Source organism: Rhincodon typus, chromosome 20 (assembly GCF_021869965.1).
Source record: "Rhincodon typus isolate 14 chromosome 20, sRhiTyp1.1, whole genome shotgun sequence".
Classification (NCBI taxonomy): domain Eukaryota; kingdom Metazoa; phylum Chordata; class Chondrichthyes; order Orectolobiformes; family Rhincodontidae; genus Rhincodon; species Rhincodon typus.
In genome coordinates this window covers 6985882-7005893 of record NC_063351.1, presented here as the reverse complement: position 1 = coordinate 7005893, position 20012 = coordinate 6985882, and the positions used below count along the sequence as shown (strand labels likewise).

Below are 20012 nucleotides of genomic sequence, written 5' to 3'. Positions count from 1 at the left end.
CTCTAGAGTGGGTGTAAATGATCCAGTGGTCCCGCTTCAAAGAGTTGAGAGTGAGTCAGGAGTCCTGGTCACAATTTATCATGAAAAACTGATTAACTTGTGGCTGTTTGCTCCATATTACTGTACTCACAATGGGCTCATTTCCTGCATAACAACAGTGGTTGCACTTCACTAATTGTACTATACGTTGGGGACAGCCTGAGGTTGTGAAAGGCGCTACGTAAAGGCAAGCCTACTTTCCTTCCATTTCTCTGTCCAGCATGCTAACCTTAGTTTGAGTTTTAGGCGAAACTTTACAGTCACGTTGCCTTTAAATTGGTGACAGGTGCCCAAACCTGTGGCACCTTTAGCATTTTCGGATTAAACAGTGACCCACCCAGGATGGACGCATGCTCTCATTTTTACTGGGGTTACTGCTCGAGAAACTGAACTTCAGATGCCTAATACAGAAGGGTACATCACCATCAGCATGGAATCAACTTTCATTTGAGCAGCAAATCATATACACGTATACAAAAACAAAAATGAAATGCAATGGAGTAAAGTAACTTGAGTGGAAGTTTGCAAATCAAAGTTGGACTTTGCGTTCCAGATATACATATAGACAGACAACTATGGTAAAATACAACGCAACTTCAATTATTTATGGGCTTTGTTTTAGAATTAAGAGGTCGTCAACAGACATCAAATAATACCAAACAGAAAGAAGACGAGACTCACTCATTCCAGGTTCCGCAAGATAGCTATAACGCTTGCGCAACGCCATGGACGCAAAAGACTGACGACGTTCCGAAGCTCTCTCGGCCTGGGGGGAAAAGACGACATGAAGCCATTTCACAATCCAAATCAAAATATCTTAGATGAGATTTCACAAAGATGCCACTCCTCTCCACAGAATTTTGTGACTTAAAAGAGATCAAGGGGTACAGGGAAAAAGCAGGAACAGGGAATTGAGATGGATGGGGAGGGGTAGCCACGTGGTATTATCGCTGGACCATTAATCCAGAGACCACAGGTAACGTTCTGGGGACCTGGGCTTGAGTCCCGCCACGGCAGATGGTGGAATTTCAATTTATTAATAAAACAATGTCTAGAATTAAAAGTCTAATGATGACCGTGAATCCATTGCCGATTGTTGGAAAAAAAAACCCCTCTGGTTCTCTAATGTCCTTTAGGGAAGGAAACTGCCATCCTTACCTGGTCTGGCCTACATGTGACTCCAGACCCACAGCAATGTGGTTGACTCTTAACTGGGCAAGATGGGCAGTAAATGCTGGCTCAGCCAGCAACACCCTCATCCAGTGGATGAATAAAACTGATCAGCCATGTTCATACTGAGCAGCAGAACAGGCTAAAGTTACCTACTTCCCTTGTTTCTAAAGCGCTAACTGGAGCAATATGCGTCCTGATTTAGCAGGCAAATCATCTCCCACTTTTCACCCCAACAATATACAGCCAGGATGTTTTAAGAAATGAAGTGACTCACTTTTCCATTAATTACCTTCAGATTAGTCATAACACCATTCATTCCTCTTTAAAGATGTAACACTGCTGCTTCCCCCCTACTCCAAGGGCAGAATGGCACAGTCCATGACTCTCCCAGTTGTCACTCTCAATGCCAGGCCACGTTGGGACAGTGCAAAATGCTGTTCCTGCAGGGGACGGCTGTTTCAGCTTCCAGCGGAGCACAGCTCAGCGTGAATGAGGGCAAGCTGTGCTCTCATTTTTCGGCAGCAGTGCGTCCTTTTGACGAGAGCTCACTGTTGCATTGCTGGGTCTCTCCCGGATGTTAACGGGATGGACAAATCGTGAACAGAAACACGAACGGAATTTCACAGCACCAGCTCACCGCTCAAAGGCAAAGGAGCTCACAAAAATAGCCTGGACGCAAGGTATCGTTCTGGGCTCAAACACGTTGCTTCTGTGAAAGTTGCGGCTACAAGTAAGTGCGTGTTAGCTTTCTGCCCGGTTAAACCGATTGGTTTTAGTGTGAGTGTGTGTTACAATTTTCTTCCTTCAAAGTGACTTGATTTAACAACAAATTCTCTGGTGATTAATGCTGGTATAGGAAGCCGTGAAGTGAATTAAGTCCCAGCTTCACACGGCTTGGGACTCTATTCCAGCATAAAACACACAGGAATATTGGTTAATAAGCACAAACAGGATGCAACTATTGAGCACAGCAGCTGAGCCAATCCTCACAACACAGACTAATGTTTCCTCACTCTCCAGTAGCAACTTAACAATATCATACTGTGCTTCACTCCACAGCACTGAGGTAGGTGCCATGACACCAATGCATAATTTCAGTCTTTCAAAAAAAAATTCCCAACAATTTAACAATCTGGGAAAATGAATTGGATCACACACACAAAAAAAAGACCATTTTGCTAGTTGATTTCATAATTGCCAAGAGAAATTGAAGGAGCTTGCCTATTCCAATAGGATCCAGCTTTAGAAGTTTGGCCAATTGACACTGATGTGAGGAAAAGTCAGGGTGACCACTGGTATGAATTGGCTGAACCCAGTTGCACACTGTCCCATGCAATAACTCGAAAGTTGTCAAGGTTTTACACAGATTATCAGATTTTCCTTTACCTCTTCATCTGGATCAGATTCGGTTTCCTTATGGTCCCAAGAAGCATTGCAGAGACAGGGAGTATTATAATGGACAGCAGGGAAAAGAAACACCAGATGTGAAAGAAGGATCCAGTCGGTAGGAAAGAAGGCAAGCTGATTAGCACAAGATCAACACAAGCCCAAAGCTAGCAAAACCAAAATGTTTAATGATTTTATTTACACACACGCACACACGCGCACACACACACACACAGTTCAAAACAAATGATGGAAAATGCTACAGTATAGGTTTCTGAATTAGTGACCAGCATGAGGGCTTCATAAAGAAACCACGCTTTCATCTAGACAACTGTCTTGAGAGAAGAATAAAACTGTAAAAGAAGGCGGAGAATCTTACAATAGAACAGTGTTTCTAACTTCTAAAGGTTCTTTAGCAAATTAAGGAAGCTTTCTCTCTTCAAAAGAAGACCTGGTTGTTAAAGTCTTTGCACATACTTTTTTGTGGGCCGGCAGGGTTATGTTCAGATTACAGATTGCTGCCTGTGGTAATCCTTTGGATGTCTTCGGTTCCTTGAGGAATGACAGGCGACCGCAAGGCTCCTGGCTGTTGTCTCGGACCTGGAATTAAGGAGCATTTCATGTTACATAACAGGCGACACAGTTGAGCTCTCTGTCTTGGATCGACCAACATAGCTGGAAGCCACCTAGCCAGCGAGCCATCTCGTTGGCTGTTTGTGGGATCTTGCTATGCACTGTGTGCTGGCCTTCAGAACCAGCAGGCACAGGGCAGCACTTACTGCACAATGAGTACTGAGGGAGATGTGTCCCACATTGTTTATCCGAAACCAACAGCCGGAAAATCAATGATCTGCTCATCATCAGCAGATTGCGTGGGATCTTGCAGTGCCCAATTAGCTGCTCTGCGACCCTACAATACAACAACGAATACAATTCAATAACTGTACAGAAGCCCGAAGGACATTAAATGGTCAATACGGACGCAGTTCACACTTTCATCTTGATTAGTACTAGATCAAGTTGTCTTTGTCACACAGCATTCCTATGCTGCTTTCAGCTACACATAAAGAAACCACTATTTTATAGCAAAGGGTTTTGAATTGGAAGTGTGCTAGACTGGTCACCACATCCTTATCATCATCAGCTGGAGTTTCAAATGAAAGCCCACTAAATTAGCATCTAAAAATAGCACAAAGGTTATATCTCTCATGGCACATTTAGATGGAGTTTCAAAATAGATACAAAGCTTCAGACAAAGGCCACGTGCCTCGTCCTTACTCACTTATACAAAGTCGCTATTATGTCTTGCTTGGGGCAGGAGCCACGAGGGAGGTGTTTAGCACCAAAACATTCAAATCAATCTCTGCCTGAACACATTAGCCTAACAAAGTGGTAATTATTGCTGCTGCTTCCCTCGTACATTCCCAGTTCTATTCAACAGGGACAGTCATCCGAACCTTAAACTCTCGATTTATCTTGCTAAAATCTCTCTGCCTCATCCTGCTCCTTTAAGACGTTCCTTAACACTCCCCCCGACTTTGACAAGGTTTTCAGCCACTTGGCCCTAATAGCTCTTCAGGAGCAGGTAATCTGTTTTTGATGGCGTTAGCCAAGAGACTTGGCCAGGATGCTGGAAAAACCTATCTGGTTCACTTGCAATAGTGCAGGGAGATCTTCACCTGAGCTAAGAACTTAGACCTTAGTTGAACATTCCATCGTATACACGGAAGCTCTGAGAATGCAGCACAAAATCTGGCCTGAATCTATGACAACTGGCCCACAGGAGAGAACACTGAACCAAGCTACTGATCACCTGTTCTGATGTCACCTCCTCTTCCTTTGGCTCACTACAGTCCAGTAATGTGTCACTAACATGTTGCATCAATAAGTTGTTGTTGCTTGCTTACCTTCACACCAAAGGGCAACCGATTTTCTTTGAAGGCATAGAAGTTGAACACCAGCTGCTGGCCTGCTTTGGCGAGGGGGACCAGGTTTCCATAGCAATCCACAAAGATGGGTTTACCTTCCAGAACCTGTTCACAAGATTACAAACATGCACAACTCAGTGACTGAAGGAAGGTGTCAGCTATTCTGACCAGCTCACTCGCGGAAACATACGGAACAACAACGATCTTTAACGCCAAAGCCATTTAAAATCCCAGTCCTGGACCAACAAAAACCCTACAGTATTTTTCAAAGACTCCTTAAAATGATTTAATGAGTTCTCTATTCAGACAGTGGAGCACAAGCTACAGAACTTGAATCCGAGTATGGCTTCCACCTGCATTCATCCTGGACCCTGTCAATTAATTTTTTATCCATTTGTAGGACGTGGGTGTCGCTGGCTGGGCCAGCATTTCTTGCCCGTCCCTGGCTGCCTTTGAGAAGGTGGTGGTGAGCTGCCTTCTTGAATCGCTGCAGTCCTGGTGCTGTGGGTTGACCCACAATGCCCTTAGGGAGGGAATTCCAGGATTTTGACCCAGCGACAGTGAAGGAACGGCAAAATATTTCCAAGTCAGGATGGGGAGTGGCTTGGAGGGGAACTTGCAGGTGGTGGTGTTCCCCTATGTCTGCTGCCCTTGTCCTTTTAGGTGGAAGTGGTCGTGGGTTTGGAAGGTGGTGTCTGAGGATCTTTGGTGAATTTCTGCAGTGCATCTTGTAGCTAGTACACACTGCTACTACTGAGCGTTGGTGGTGGTGAGTGTGGATGCTTTTGGACGTGGTTCCAATCAAGTGGTCTGCTTTGTCCTGGATGGTGTCGAGCTTCTTGAGTGTTGTTGGAGCTACACTCATCCAGGCAAGTCGGGAGTACTCCATTTCACTCCTAACTTGTGCCTTGTAGATGGTGGTCAGGCTTTGGGGAGTCAGGAGGTGAATTATTTGCCACAGTATTCCTAGCCTCTGACCTGCTCTTGAAGCCACAGTGTTTTTGTGGTGAGTCCACTTGAGGTTCTGGTCAATGCTAACCCAAGGATGTTGATAGTGGGGGATTCAGTGACGGTAAAACCATTGAATGTCAAGGTGCAGTGCTTAGATTGTTTTCTTATTGGAGATGATCATTGTCTGGTATTTGTGTAGCACGAATGTTACTTGCCACTCATCAGCCCAAGCCGGATATTGTCTACATTCACATTTCTGTTCACAGATGCTGCCAGACCTGCTGAGCTTTTCCAGCAACTTCTGTTTTTGCTTCTGGATATTGTCCAGATCTTGTTGCATATGAAGACGGACTGATTCAGTATCTGAGGAGTGCTGAGCATTGTGCAATCATCTGCAAAATTCCCCATTTCTGACCTTATGATGGTCAGAAGGTCACCGGTGAGGCAGCTGAAGATGGTTGGACCTAGGACACTACCCTGAGGATCTCCTGCAGAAATGGGGATATTTGTGGAGCCTCCTCCTCCAGTGACTTGTTTAATTGTCTACCACCATTCACAACTGAATGTGGCAGGACTGCAGAGCTTAGATCTGATCCATTGGTGGTAGGATCTCTTTGCTCTGTCTATCACTTGCTGCTTTCGCTGTTTGGCATGCAAGTAGTCCTGCTGGTGGCTTCACCAGGTTGATACCTCTACTTCAGGTATGCCTGGTGCTGCTCGTGGCATACCCTCCTGCACTCTCCATTGAACCAGGGTCAATCCCCTGGTTTGATGGTAATGGTTGAGTGGGGGATATGCCGGGCCATGAGGTTACACATTGTGCTGGAGTACAATTCTGCTGCTGTTGATGGCCCCCCGTGCCTCATGGATGCCCAGTTTTGAGGTGCGAGATCTGTGCGAAGTCTGTCCCATTTAGCACGGTGATAGTGCCACACAACACGATGGAGGTTGTTCTCATAGTGAAGGCGGGACTTTGTCTCCACAAGGACTGTGCGATGGTCACTGTTAATGCTACCATCACGGACAGATGTATCGGCAGATTAGTAAGGATGAGATCAAGTATGATTTTCCCTCACCCCTTGCCATAGACCCAGTGTAGCAGCTATGTCCTTTAGGACCCGACCAGCTTGATCTCTAGTGCTGCTGCTGAGCCACTCTTGCTGGTGGACATTGAAATCCCCCACCCAGACTACATTTTGTGCCCTCGTCATCCTCAGTGCTTCCTCTAAGTGTTGTTCAACATGGAGGAGTACTGACTCATCAGCTGAGGGAGGACGGTACGTGGTAATCAGCAGGAGGTTTCCCTGCCCATGATTAATCTGAGGTCATGGGGTCTGGAGTCAATGTTGAGGTCTCCTAGAGCAACACTCTCCTGACTGTATCCCATTGTGCTGCCACTTCTGCTGGGTCTGTCCTGCTGGTGGGACAGGACATACCCAGGGATGGTGAGGGCGGTGTCTGGGACATTGCCTGTAAGGTATGATTCTGTGAGTATGACTATGTCAGGCTGTTGCTTAACTAGTCTGTGAGACAGCTCTCCCTATTTTGGCACTAACCCCCAGATGTTAGTGAGGAGGACCTTGCAGGGTCTACAGGGCTGTTTCTGCCGTTGTCTTTTCTGGTGCCTAGGTCAATGCCAGGTGGCCTGTTTGTTGAGACTTTGTAGCGATTGATACAACTAAGTGGCTTGCTTGACCATTTCAGAGGGCAGTTGAGAGCCAGTCACATTGCTATGGGTCTGGAGTCACATGTAGGCCAGACCAGGTGAGGACGGCAGATTTCCTTCCCTAAAGGGCAATGGTGAGCCAGGTGCGTTCTTCCGACAACTGACAATGGTGACATGATCATCAGGGGATTTTAAATTCAAATTTCACCACCTGTTGTGGTGGATTCGAACCGGGTCCCCAGCAAATGAGCTGGGTTTCTATATTATCAGTTTAGTGATAATAACACTGGGCCATCACCACTTTCCCTTTTATTAGATTAAGTACCAGGTGCATTAGTGGGGTCTCTGGCGGGCAAGTGGGGAGGGGATGGGGCTCCAAATGAAAGGCAGAATGGGAGGGAAAGATCAAGGCAAACATAAACTGGTGACAATTCGCCCAATCAGACGCATGAGCCGGTGCCATCATTTAAATAAGTCAGAAGACACACGACACCAGGTTATAGGCCAACAGGTTTATTTGAAATCACAAGCTTTTGGAGTGAAGTCACCTGATGAAGCAGCAGCACTCCGAAAGCTTGTGATTTCAAATAAACCTGTTCGCCTATAACCAGGTGTCGTGCAACTTCTGACCTTCCAACCCAGTCCAACACGGGCATCTCCACATCATGGCGACCATTTAAATAGTGCCTGCCAGTCTGTATCTCGACCCCATTCATCTGCCCTGGATCCGGGTCGCTCAATACTATCAACCCATCTGAAAGCTCCAATAAACCTTCAGTAGAGGCAGCTTTTAAAGGGGAAAGGCTTCAACTCTTCTTGGTACAAAAAAAAGGGCTGTTTGAACACACTCCTTAATGACCCAGCTCCAGATTCTCCCCACATTTTTGATTCCCCAATCAGAGGGAGGATTCCCCACGACTACCTGACTGAGTCCTTCTAAGTGTGCGCGCAACACTGCAACAGAAAACAAAAAGAAAATCAACAGTTGGGGAATCTAGAGGTTGGTCGTGTTTCTGTGCGCAGAAGTGGTCCTGAGCAAGCTGCCACAGCTCTCCGAGGATCGCTGCCTCTCCCGTGCGAAACTAAAAGGCAGAGTGAGAGGCGAGACCGTACCTCGATGTCTTTGCTCCGAGCCACTTCGGTGAAGTTTTCCTGCTGCTCCAGCGTCTTGTCGACTTTGTCGTCGGTCATGCAGAAGCAGCGCAGGTGGGCCTCCACGGGGTCGTGCATTTTGGCAAACACAACAAATTTGGCCATGTACGGGACACAGATTAACTCCCTGTAGAGCTGTGTCGCTAAGCTAACAGTCTCTGGCACCTGACGACAATCAACCAGCCAAAACCTGTGCACAGAAACATACAAACAGGAAGATCACTGAGATCTTTTGCACTTGGCGCATGTTCATATCAACACACTTGATCAGACAAAACAGGAGACAGCAAATGACCGTCTGAAACCAGGTCACATGAATATTTTATCGGACATCATTTCTGGTCCCATTTCTTTTGAAAGTCGATAATTATCCATTCGGAACCAAAAATAAAAAACAACTGGCTTGCTAATGCAGTCACATTTTGAGCACATCCTGCACAATTAGGGCTTTTTTCCCCACAATATTTAAATATGAAAACGGTCACTATCTGTTTCCTACATCAAAAAAAATTAAAGAGATGCGAACTTAGGAGTGTAACAGAAGTTGCTAAGAGTCTTTGAGTTTGTTTGGATGCCGGACACCTTTCTAGTGAACAAAACTGTCATGAAGATCTGTTATAGTTGTACTTGAAGCAGATTTAGTAGTTTTGAAAATTGTTTGTTGTAAATAAATAATGTGGACATCGCGCATACCGAAAGGGTCAGAATTCAGAAGTCAGGCAGAGACAATAGTGGGCATGGGATAACTGGTCTCAACAACAAAAAAGCATTTTCTAAAGTCTGACTTCACTAAAATACAGGAACTTGGTTTAATCTTTATGGAATGTTTATGCAAATGGCAGTAATTACGAATTAAGCTGAGAGGCACAAAGACTGGTAGGAAAGTAAGTTGTGAAGAGGACATTAAGAGTGTGCAAAAAGATATAGATAGGTTAAGTGAGTTGGCAAAGATTGGGCAGATTGGTGTATAATGTGGGAAAATGTCTAAATGAAGTTGCCCATTCTGGCAAGAGGAATTTAAAAAAAAACATACTGTCGAAATGGTGAGAGCTCAGAGATGCAGAGACTTGAGTGTCTTTGGGCATGAATCTCAAAAACGTTTGTATGCAGGTGCAGCAAGTAATCCGGAAAGCTGACAGAATGTTATTATTATGAGGGGAATTGAGTACATAAGTAGGGAGGGTATACTTTAGTTATAGAGGGCAATGGTGAGACGACATGTGAAATACCATGTGTGTGTATCAGTCTCCGTATCTAAGTAAGGATATCAATACACTGGAAGCAGTTCAGAGAAGGTTCACCAGACTAATTCCTAGAATGAGGGGTATGTCTTTTGATGCTAGCTTGAACAGACTAGGCTTGTACCTACTCAAGTTTAGAGGAGTAAGAGGCAGCAATTAAAATATACAAGATCATGAGGGGTCTTGATAACCAATATGTTGAAAGGATGTCTGCTCTCATGGGAGAATCTAGAACCAGGGACCACCGCATAAAAGTAAGGAGTTGCCCACTTAAGAGAGAAATGAGGAAAAATTATTTGTCACAGAAGATCATGGGTCTTTGGAATTCTCTTCTTGAAATAGTGGTGGAAATAGCACCTGAGTATTTTTAAGACTGCAATAGATGGATTTTGACATGCAAAGGGGTGAAAGATCATCGGGTGCAGGCGGGAATACGGAGGAATCAGGTCAGCCTTGATCTTATTGAATGGTGGAGAAGGCCTGACGAGCCGATATTCGTTCCTAACATGGAAGTTGTGAAGTGATTTAGTGTGTAATGGCCAACAGAGAGGGTACAGTGTAATGAGGGCAGTTCAAAATAACTCTGCCACTATGGGGCAGTTTTAAAGGATCAGACTCCCAAAGTGATTTTCTTCCATTTCTTATCCAAAACGAATGAGGGCTATTGGCCATTTTAATTCGGATTTTGAACACCCGGGCTTGTTCGCATTTTGATGGAAATGTCTTCATGTTCTTCCTTGGTATTTCTTTCACAAGCCTTATTTTAAAAAAGGCTCTTAAAATCTCTAGTGGAATACAGTCCACTAGGAATGATTTAAATTAAGCAACACAAAATAAAAAGAGCAAATTCAGAATTGAAACAATGAGTTAAATTTCACTTTGAACGTATTCAAAGCAGCAACTAATACAATTAAAACACTATGTAACAGATCACTTGCAGAGTGAACGAAAAGAGCCATTAATTTTGAGAACTGAAAGACTGAAACATCATTGAGGCTGAACATGTATCTGCATGGACAGGACAAAGGTTAAAATCCAAACAGGTATTCCTGACAAACTGCCCTCCTTGTTAAAATAGTAACACTGTTGACCATTTGTCTTTGCAAACAGGCTCGATAAAGTAGTTTGGCTACTTTCATCACAGGTTAAGCAAATTTGGTTGAAAGTATTGATAACTGAAGGAACATCCTTTGTGCCCTCCAGCTAAAAAGACTTGGTGCTTAGCAAGGGGAAATGCTTTGGAAAACTGTACCTGGCTGAAACGTTTGTTGTGAAAGAGACAGCATCGTTCACAAAGGTTAATGGTGTTGTTCCTGTGATCTCTTCCCACTGAGCAGGTGATGTACCTCCTACCAAGTAAAGAGAGAAAATGACAGCCATAAGAACAAGCAATGTGAGCTTTTGGCTACCTCACAGCACAACAATGATAATGCTTTATTCCTGGAATATGAAATAAATAGCAATTTAATCTACCAGAAAGCATCCTATCTGGATGTGTCACAGTGTGGTATGGCAACTGCTCTGCTCAAGACAGCACGAAACTACAGACAGTTGTGAACACAGCCCAGTCCATCACACAAACCAACCTTCCTTCCAGTGACTCCATCTATACTTCCCACTGCCTTGGGAAAGCAGCCAATATCATCAAAGACCCCTCCCACCCCAGTTATACTCTCTTTCACCCTCTTCCGTTAGGCAGAAGATACAAAAGTTTGGAAACACGCACCGATAGATTTAAGAACAACTTCTTCCCCGCTGTTATCAGACTTACGGACAGACCTCTCATATATTCGAGTTGATCTCTCTCTGCACCTTCTCTGTGGCTGTAACACTATATTCCATATTCTGTTCTATTACCTGATGTATTCACGTAAGGTATGATTAGTCTGGATAGCATATAAAACAATACTTTTCACTGTATCTCGGTACGTGTGACAATACTAAATCAAATCAAATACAGATGGAAACATGGAATCTCGAAGGAAACTAGGTAGTTTATTGCCACCTTCATCACAACTCCAGGTGCTGTAACAAGTTACCTGTGTCTAAGACGAATACTGGGACAGTTGTGTAAAGGCTAACTGTTACGAGGTAGGTTGCAACAACACTGGTGTTTAATCACTTCAGGATTGTGATGGAGTACTCTCCACTTGTCTGGATTGGTAAAGCTACAGCAACAGGGGAGGCAGATGCATAGAGACAATATCGCAGGCTAGCAATGCAGAACTCTGGGCTAATGTTCTCAGTACGTGGGTTTAAATCCCACCATGATGAAATCTGAATTTAATAAAATCTGGAACTGAAAGTTTATAGCAACCATGAAAACCACTGTTGACTGTCAGAAAAGCCCTTCTGGATCATGAATGTCCTTTTGGGAATGATACCTGCTGTCCTTATCTGTGGCCTACAGCAATATGGTTGACTCTGAGCTGCTGTCTGAAATGGCCTAACAAGTCACTCAGTTCCAGGGCAAACAGAGACTACAGGTACATGGCAATACTGCCACTTATAAGTTCCCCTTCAAACCATTACTGTCCCTTCTGTGTTGTTGATTTAAGATCCAGGAACTTCCTAACAGTGCATTGGAGTACCTAAATGTTATAGGCTGCAGTAGCTCCAGAAGGTGACTCTCCAACACATTCTCCAGGGCAATTAGGGATGGGCAATAAAGGCTGGTCTTGCCAGCAACTTCCACATGCTAAGAATGAAGAACAAAACTATATATTTGATTTGATCTGCCACTTCTGACGCTCAGTAGTAGCAGTGCATACCATCTACAAGATACACTGCAGAAATTCACCAAAGATCCTCAGACAACACCTTCCAAACCCACGACCACTTCCATCTAGAAGGACAAGGGCAGCAGATATATGGGAACACCACCCCCTGCATGTTCCCCTCCAAACCACTCATCATCCTGACTTGGAAATATATCGTCTTCCTTCACTGTCGCTGGATCAAAATCCTGGAATTCCCTCCCTAAGAGAATTGTGGGTCAACCCACAGCAGTGATTCAAGAAGGCAGCTCACCACCACCTTCTCAAGGGGCAACTAGGGATGGGCAAGAAATGCTGGCCAGCCAGCGACGCCCACATCCCATGAGTGAATAATAACAAAAAAGTCACAGCTTGCTCAGCATTTCAATTGATTTTGTGTCAAACAGTACGAGGGCAAACCAACCTGTTATACTGCACAGCAGTCTGAGACTTGGTGTTTCCCCTCTGTATCCATTTGAAACATCTCCTCCTGATGTAGGTGGCACCGGGATCGTCATAGTAATGGGTTTGTGGAATTTTCTTCTTCTGGGTTCCACAGTCACTATCGGACTAAACGTGGCTCGGTTCCCAAGGATCTTTTTGACGAGTTCGTCTGGAATTGGCTGGGCCTGTGGAATAATGTCAAAACAAAGGTAACGCTGGATAACAAGGATCACATTTCCCATCACAGATCAGTTGATAGTGAATGGAGAACAGATCCCAGAGCTTAAAAACCTACGTGCTTTGTAATGTTCAGCTATTTCCAACTAATACCTGTATTTGTCGATCTCACAGACAACTCCAGGTCAAAGGCAACAGTTAGGAAACTTTCTATGTCTGACCAGAGGCTGAAAGTTGCAATTAAACCAACGCATGCAGTAGGAACACATTGCTCTGAAATCATGGACACAGGAATTCTCCACAAGGTCCACCTATTTACAGAGTAAAACAACTGGGCAGATGGAGAGACCATTGGCCCATCTGCCCACTGAATCGATGCATTTCTAATGACCTCAAAACCCATTCTGGACAAAAAATAGTTTCATTCCTTCTTTAAACTCACTGAAACTTCTGATTACAACACTCATGTCAGTTCATTAAATTCTTGCCACTTACAATTGCACCGTTCGCAAGTACATTTTTCTGCAACTTATGCCCTCCACAAACAGTGGGACTTTACTACAATCTGTTCTATCAGTTTCTGGTTAAAATAAGTGTGTTCTTCCTCCAGTGCCTGTTGTCCTCTGCTTTTACAGTCGGACTCTTTATTCTTACACACTGTACACAGCAGAAGAGCTTTGGATGTATATTGTTTGAATCTTTCATAATTTTGAAGATTTGTACCGTATCCACCTTGAGGGAGTAGAAGGATAATCAGGCTGGTCAATCTACATGAGCAATACGCCAGTTTGAAGCTGGGAATAAAACCATGTCACGTAAGATCACCTCAAGATATTTTGGGTAGGAATTGGTTGTAGAGGTTCAAAGAACACTTTGTGGACAGAGGATGTAAGCTCAGTTTCCATGCGTTTTATGCTGATGCACCTGTGCAGCTCATACCGCAATCCACGGTGTCATCAGCATCTTTACAAACTGTGATGTAATTATCCAGTGGTACCAGTTTGGAATTGGAGCCAGCACTATGCGTTCAACACTGACAACCACATAATCACTGTGAACAGAGACCTGCTACAATAAAACCGAAAGAACGGTGGACGCTGTGAATCAGGAACAAAATCAGAAGTTGCTGGAAAAGCTCAGCAGGTCTGGCAGCATCTGTGAAGGAGAAAAACAGAGTTAACGTTTTGGGTCCAATGACCCTTCCTCAGAACCGAGGAAATAATGCTGAAATAATGTAGATGGGTTCTTTCATGAATCCTGAGCTCACAGCAGGAGCCACACACCAGGAGACTGCTGGTGACTGATGAGGCTACAAACTTTAGTACTGATTCCCTCACATCATCTGTGGGATCGGTGTATTTACCTTGTAGTAAAAGCAGAGAGTAAGCCTGGAAATGATACAATGTAAAATAAGTGACCGATGCATAAAGGAAAGTGTAACGAAGGGAGAGATCTCAAATCAAAAACGAGAGTGTTTTGCTTTGCTCTTTGGTTCCTGCGAGCCTTCAGTTATGCAAGTCATTCCAAAAGTGATGATCTTAAGGAAACTTGGCAAATCCACTATTAACAGCTGCGAATATCTGGAATTGGGCTGGAGTGTGCCAAATTAGACAGAACGATGAACTCAGAATTGGAGAGGCTCCAAAGGATTAGCAAGCATGAAAGATAAACAGCACCACCTACCTGGAGTGAAGTTGAGGGTAGGGTAGGTGGAAGGTAAAATCTAAACACATATTTTGCATCCCTCTTGAGAGATTATGGATATGTCAGACCAGGCTTTGAAAACAAAAAAATGAAAGGGAAAATAATGGGAGTGGCTAGACAGCTCAAAGTGGAGTTCTGTCTCCATCAGGCAGGCAGACACTCAGCATCTGGAGGGATTAAGCCCTTTGCTCTTTGCAATTGTCCTCAGACGTGGTTGTTAGATCATGTTGCTGTATCAAGCAGTTCCTCAGAAGTCCAGACTGGCCAAGCTGTGATCTGTGCTGTTTACACACTGCACAGACATACAGACAAGGAGTAGGCGTTGCAAATAACACCATCATTTCTGGTCACTGAAGGAGCTTGTCCCCAGGCCTCTGAGTGCAAAAGGGTCAGAAATACTGGCAGCCGTTTATGTTGGAAATGCGGCAGCCATTTTGGCACAGCAAGCTCCCAAGGGAAGTAAGACGATAATAGGAGGCAGTGAAAGGAGAAGCTGAAATATTAGTTCAGGCAATCAAAGGCAACAGAGGTGCTTAAGATCACTTGGGGATCGATCATCTGCCAACAGGAGTTGGGTTGAAGTGTTGGCCATTTAACAGGTGTGTGCTAAATGTGTTTTGTACCAAAGCCAGCTGCTTATACACCTTTCCAGAGTTCATCCCCAATTCACAGTATTGTGCATGGAAGCTTTGCGATTGAATATGTTCAATAGATTTCTAGAGGTTACATCGAAATTTAAACCATCAGAGGGGAAGAGGATAGTGTATTAGGGGGGCACTAAGGGCAAAAATCAGCTCCAGGGAACCACTGACCTGCTCCTACATTCATTGATGATGCACACTCACAGGGTGCCCCAAGATTCAAAACCGAGAAAGAATCACCTTTACAATCTAGCTAACACCTTCAAAGTGTGACCAAACCTTGGGGTGGCAAAGTGAAACAGCATAGAACTGCATGTGATAACACTGAGGAGTTATCCATTGTGTATTTTGGGCTGAGGGGTGACCTTATAGAGGTTAATAAAATCCTGAGGAGCATGGATAAGGTGAAAAGCAAAGGTCTTTTCCCTAGGCTGCGGGAGTTCAAAGCTAGAGGGCATATTTTAAAGATAAGAGGAGGAAGATTTACAAAAGACAAGAGAAGCACTTTATTTAAAGCAGAGAGTGGTTCGAATATGGAATGAACTTCCAGAGGAAGAGGTGGATGTGAGCACAGTTACAACATTTAGAAAACATTTGGATAGGTACATGAATAGGAAAGGTTTGGAGGGATACGGGCCAGGAACAGGCAGGTGCGACTAGTTCAGTTTGGGATTATGGTCAGCGTAGACTGGTTGGACCGAAGGGTCTGTTTCCGTGCTGTATGAATCTACGTCTCTATGTGATCACATGCTAGCATTGCTCTGGTTTTAGTTAATTCCTTCCTGGCTTTAAAATCGAAATCCATCAGAATCTGATTAAGACGGCTAAATCTGCAGCTGGAGTGTACTGAGGGTCCCACAGGAAGGGAAGTTATTTTCTGTAAAGTAACTACAGAATTTTCAGAAAATGCAGTACATTCGCCAGTAAAGATCTGCTGGTCGACACTCAACCACCCGCTTCAGATTTCCAAATGGAAGGGCTAAGTCCACAGTGCTGAGCTCCCAGAGGAGAGCCCCACTTATAGGAAGCGTGGGTTGGAGAATCAGGGGGCTGTGATGTTGAAACCTGATTGTTTCCCTATGGTCACTTTTTAACATGACTGCTGGCACAGTGGGCAAGTCAAATTAGCCCAGTGTTTAAATCAAACTCATCAGCAATACATACAATCAAGCACATAACAGGCAGCATGGTAGCTCAGTGGTTAGCACTGCTGCCTCACAACGCCAGGGACCCAGGTTCGATTCCACCCTCAGACGACTGTCTGTGTGGAGTTTGCACATTTTCCCCGTGTCTGTGTGGGTTTCCTCCGGGTGTTCCAGTTTCCTCCCACAGTCCAAAGATGTGCAGGCTAGGTGGATTGGCCATGCTAAATTGCCTCTAGTGTTCAGGAATGTGTAGATTAGGTCAGTTATCGGGGAATGGGTCTGGGTGGGATGCTCCAAGGGTCAGTGTGGACTTGTTGGGCCGAAGGGCCTGTTTCCACACTGTAGGGGTTCTATGATCTCTAACATTTAAAACAACTGCATCTTTATACGTAATGGAATAAGCAGCACAGACCTTAGCACTTGGGGTTTATGACACAGGTACCCATTTGACTTACTGAACTGGTGTAAGTGTTTGGAGTTGGACTCCAATACTGATCCAGCTTCCACACTATTTCACCAAAGCCCTGTGTTCTCTTCTGTCTCAAATATTCACACCATTTTCCCTTTGTGTTGACCGCAGTTTACCAAAGTTTTTCATTCACCAGCAATCCCCTGCATAAAGCAAAATCTGACTGTACTCCCCACACTGTTACCGATAACTTAAAATGGATTAACCCTCCCATTCCCCTTTTCTATAATAACAACCCACATCCTCAGCAACCCAAAGAAGCCGCCCTTCCATTTTCCCTCTAATAAAACTTTTCCTTTTCTTTTATGAACACGCACAGAATTTCCTCTTTGCCTGTTCTATTTACTTCTAAAGTCTCTGATGGTCACCACAGTTTCCTGACACTGTATCATGCCACTGAATCTGTGCTTAATGCCCTCCATGGTTTTACTGTCCTCCTGAACCCAAATACCTCGATGTGGAGAAACGCCAAAGTCTTCCAGTCAGTGCCAATGTCACAGCAGCAATGGTAGGATTCCATTCCCCATGTGCACCACAATAACAGATGTGCCTATCATTTCCCCCAATCCATAAGTCACCAAGTTACTGTTCTGCAGTAATACCTAGGGGCGTGTTTAAAGAATCACACGTGTGGGAAACACAGCAGAGCGACTACATTGATGGGATGCAGAATCCCATTTTCCCAACAAAGACTTTTGATGCAGAGTTAAAACCTCACGTCAGCCTGTGGTGGATTCATAGTTCTAATATGCTTGTGTGCCGTGAATACTTACTAGTGTAACGCACTTTTTTCAAAAAAAAATCCTGTATTCCCAACTTTGCATTTGTTGAAAGGCACTATCTACCAGACAGCGTTGTGCAGACACTGTACAATGGCCAGCGATTTCTCTTGCTTCACTCTACAGCACGACGGAGGGCAGGAGAATGGCAGCTGGCATGGAGGCTCGAGACTGGTATCCAGGAGGCGTGAAAGGGGCATCCCAGGAAAGACAGAGGCTGAGGCTGGGGCATGGGACAGAGGGTGGGCCTGGAATGAAATGCAAAAGGGCCTGGCTACTAGGTGGGGTTAGCACAGTCAGTCAGTCAATGTAAGGGCCTGAGGGACTTCAAGAATGATATCAGGACAAGACTGTCCACTGGTATGCCCATCACAGGATTATATCTGGCAGAATCCATTGGGTTCACCGACAACATTTCAATTATCCCCCACCACAGTTAATGATCTTTGATCCTGTACAAATAGAAGAGCCTGTCGTGATGTTAACAAGGTCAGCTCAAGGAATATGAGCTTCCTGATTGGACCAGGTTACCAGACTCAATCAGGGAGTCCTGGCTGACAGATATAAACTGGAGTGTCAGGGGTTCTGCCCATTCTGGGAGCTAGCTCTGCGCTAGTCGGCTCAGTGTCATGTACTATTCACTTGTAAATAAAGGGGGACAACCCAAAAGTCACACAGGTCTTTCTTCTACATCAAAGGAAATGTGCCTAACTGGCCCATAACAATTAATGTGTGTCAACCATGAGATGTGCCTGTGAATGAGCGAGTCTCACCAAATAATGATGATGCACATAGATGAACAAAGTGAAACCCACACAACATGACATACTTACAAGGGAAGTTTAATCTCCAGAATACCCAACTGACCTTTGTGCTTCTCGAGATTTATGATAACCGCAATGGGACTGGGCAGGACGTTGATCCGTTTTGAGCAGGAGACCCTGTTTTGACCCTGCCTGCAGGTGCTGCATTGTCAGCTGATGAGAGGGCTTGGTCAGTGAATAGTTACCCACTTCCCACCGTGACAGTGCACATGCATGCCACCGGCAGTGCCCCTTTTCGTTATAAACACGCCCGAAACCGGAGAAAGCCAGAGAGAGAGAGTGAAAGTGGCAGATGCTTCTGGTTCTGCTCTCTGGAATGGCACACTATTTGGCTACCCTCCTGCCCTGCTCACACAAACCTTTACTGGGCCACATTGAGCAGGAGCGACATTGGAGTACAGCTGGTACCTCCAAGGAGAATTAAAAAGCCCATTACCTGGAGACCCACTCGGATCCTCTTGGTGAGAGCACCCTCTGGGAAGGATGCTTGCACAAGAGGAATGTTTGTGCTGCTCAACATTCCTCCTTCAGGTCCCATCTGATTACTTTCTTGTTTGATCCGCGACACCACGGCAAAATACTGCGGAAAATCCTTGGTGATGATCCGACAGATGCGTTTCTTCTCCAGCTCTTCAAGGCTGTCGAGCTCTAAGTGAGAATGGAGGAAAAATGTCGCTTTCAGAGCACTTGCATACAAACACAAATTAAACTTCCATCATCGTCCTGCTCACACACTTTAAATGTGATTCTTTGCATTAAAAGACTATACTCAAAACTGAGAAACGACAATGCACAAGGACGGCCATCTAGAATCATCATCAGACTATGGCTATTCTTCCTATTGTATTTATACTGACTCTTTGGAAGAACTTTCCACTTTAACTCCACTCTACTGTTCTTTCCCATTAGCCCTGCATTTTCCCCTGTTTTCAATTGGTTGTCAAAAGTGAAACTGAAACCTCTTCCATCATGCTGTTATGGACCAGACCAGACCCCCTCAAAATATTTTAAGAAGGTAACCTAGATCCTAACTTTTTCTTATTTTAAAAGCAAATGTCAATTGTTGTGTTCCAGATGCAATGGCACTGGTTAAACTACACAACGTTAAGTAAAACACAATTTATTTAAACACTGTCGTTAAAATACAACCAAAGAAACAAGAATTTAGAATAACTTGACTCCAGTGGAAAACTTAACCAAATAATAGATATAGTAACTATTACTAATTAACTGTTCCAAGACAGTAACATCCCATAAACACACCACTTGGCAAAAAGGCAAATTCAGAAAAATAGATTTGTCTCACAGGTAACCCAGCAGCAGAGAGAAATCCCAGTTTCTAGTTGTAACTGAGAGATGGAAAAGATAGCTTCTACTTCTTCAAGCCCACAACAGCAACTGCTTAAAATTAAACCTAAAAACTAAAAAAAAACAAGAAAGGCTGGTCTGTGACAGCTGGCTACACCCAGCCAGGATGCTTCTATTGTTCCAACTTTAAAACACCACAGGGCCACACAAGCTGTTTGCTTGCTTACAG

The 20012-nt window shown here is 44.4% G+C and overlaps 1 protein-coding gene across 1 annotated transcript in view; it reads right to left on the bottom strand.

Moving 5' to 3' along the window:
* Window positions 1-20012, bottom strand: part of ank3b (ankyrin 3b) — a 345654-nt gene that overhangs the window by 21774 nt on the left and 303868 nt on the right. Inside the window, 8 exon segments of the mRNA XM_048609156.1 lie at window positions 721-805; window positions 2599-2625; window positions 3076-3198; window positions 4506-4631; window positions 8257-8485; window positions 10789-10885; window positions 12717-12921; window positions 18912-19123. Coding sequence (XP_048465113.1) covers window positions 721-805; window positions 2599-2625; window positions 3076-3198; window positions 4506-4631; window positions 8257-8485; window positions 10789-10885; window positions 12717-12921; window positions 18912-19123 — 1104 coding nt within the window.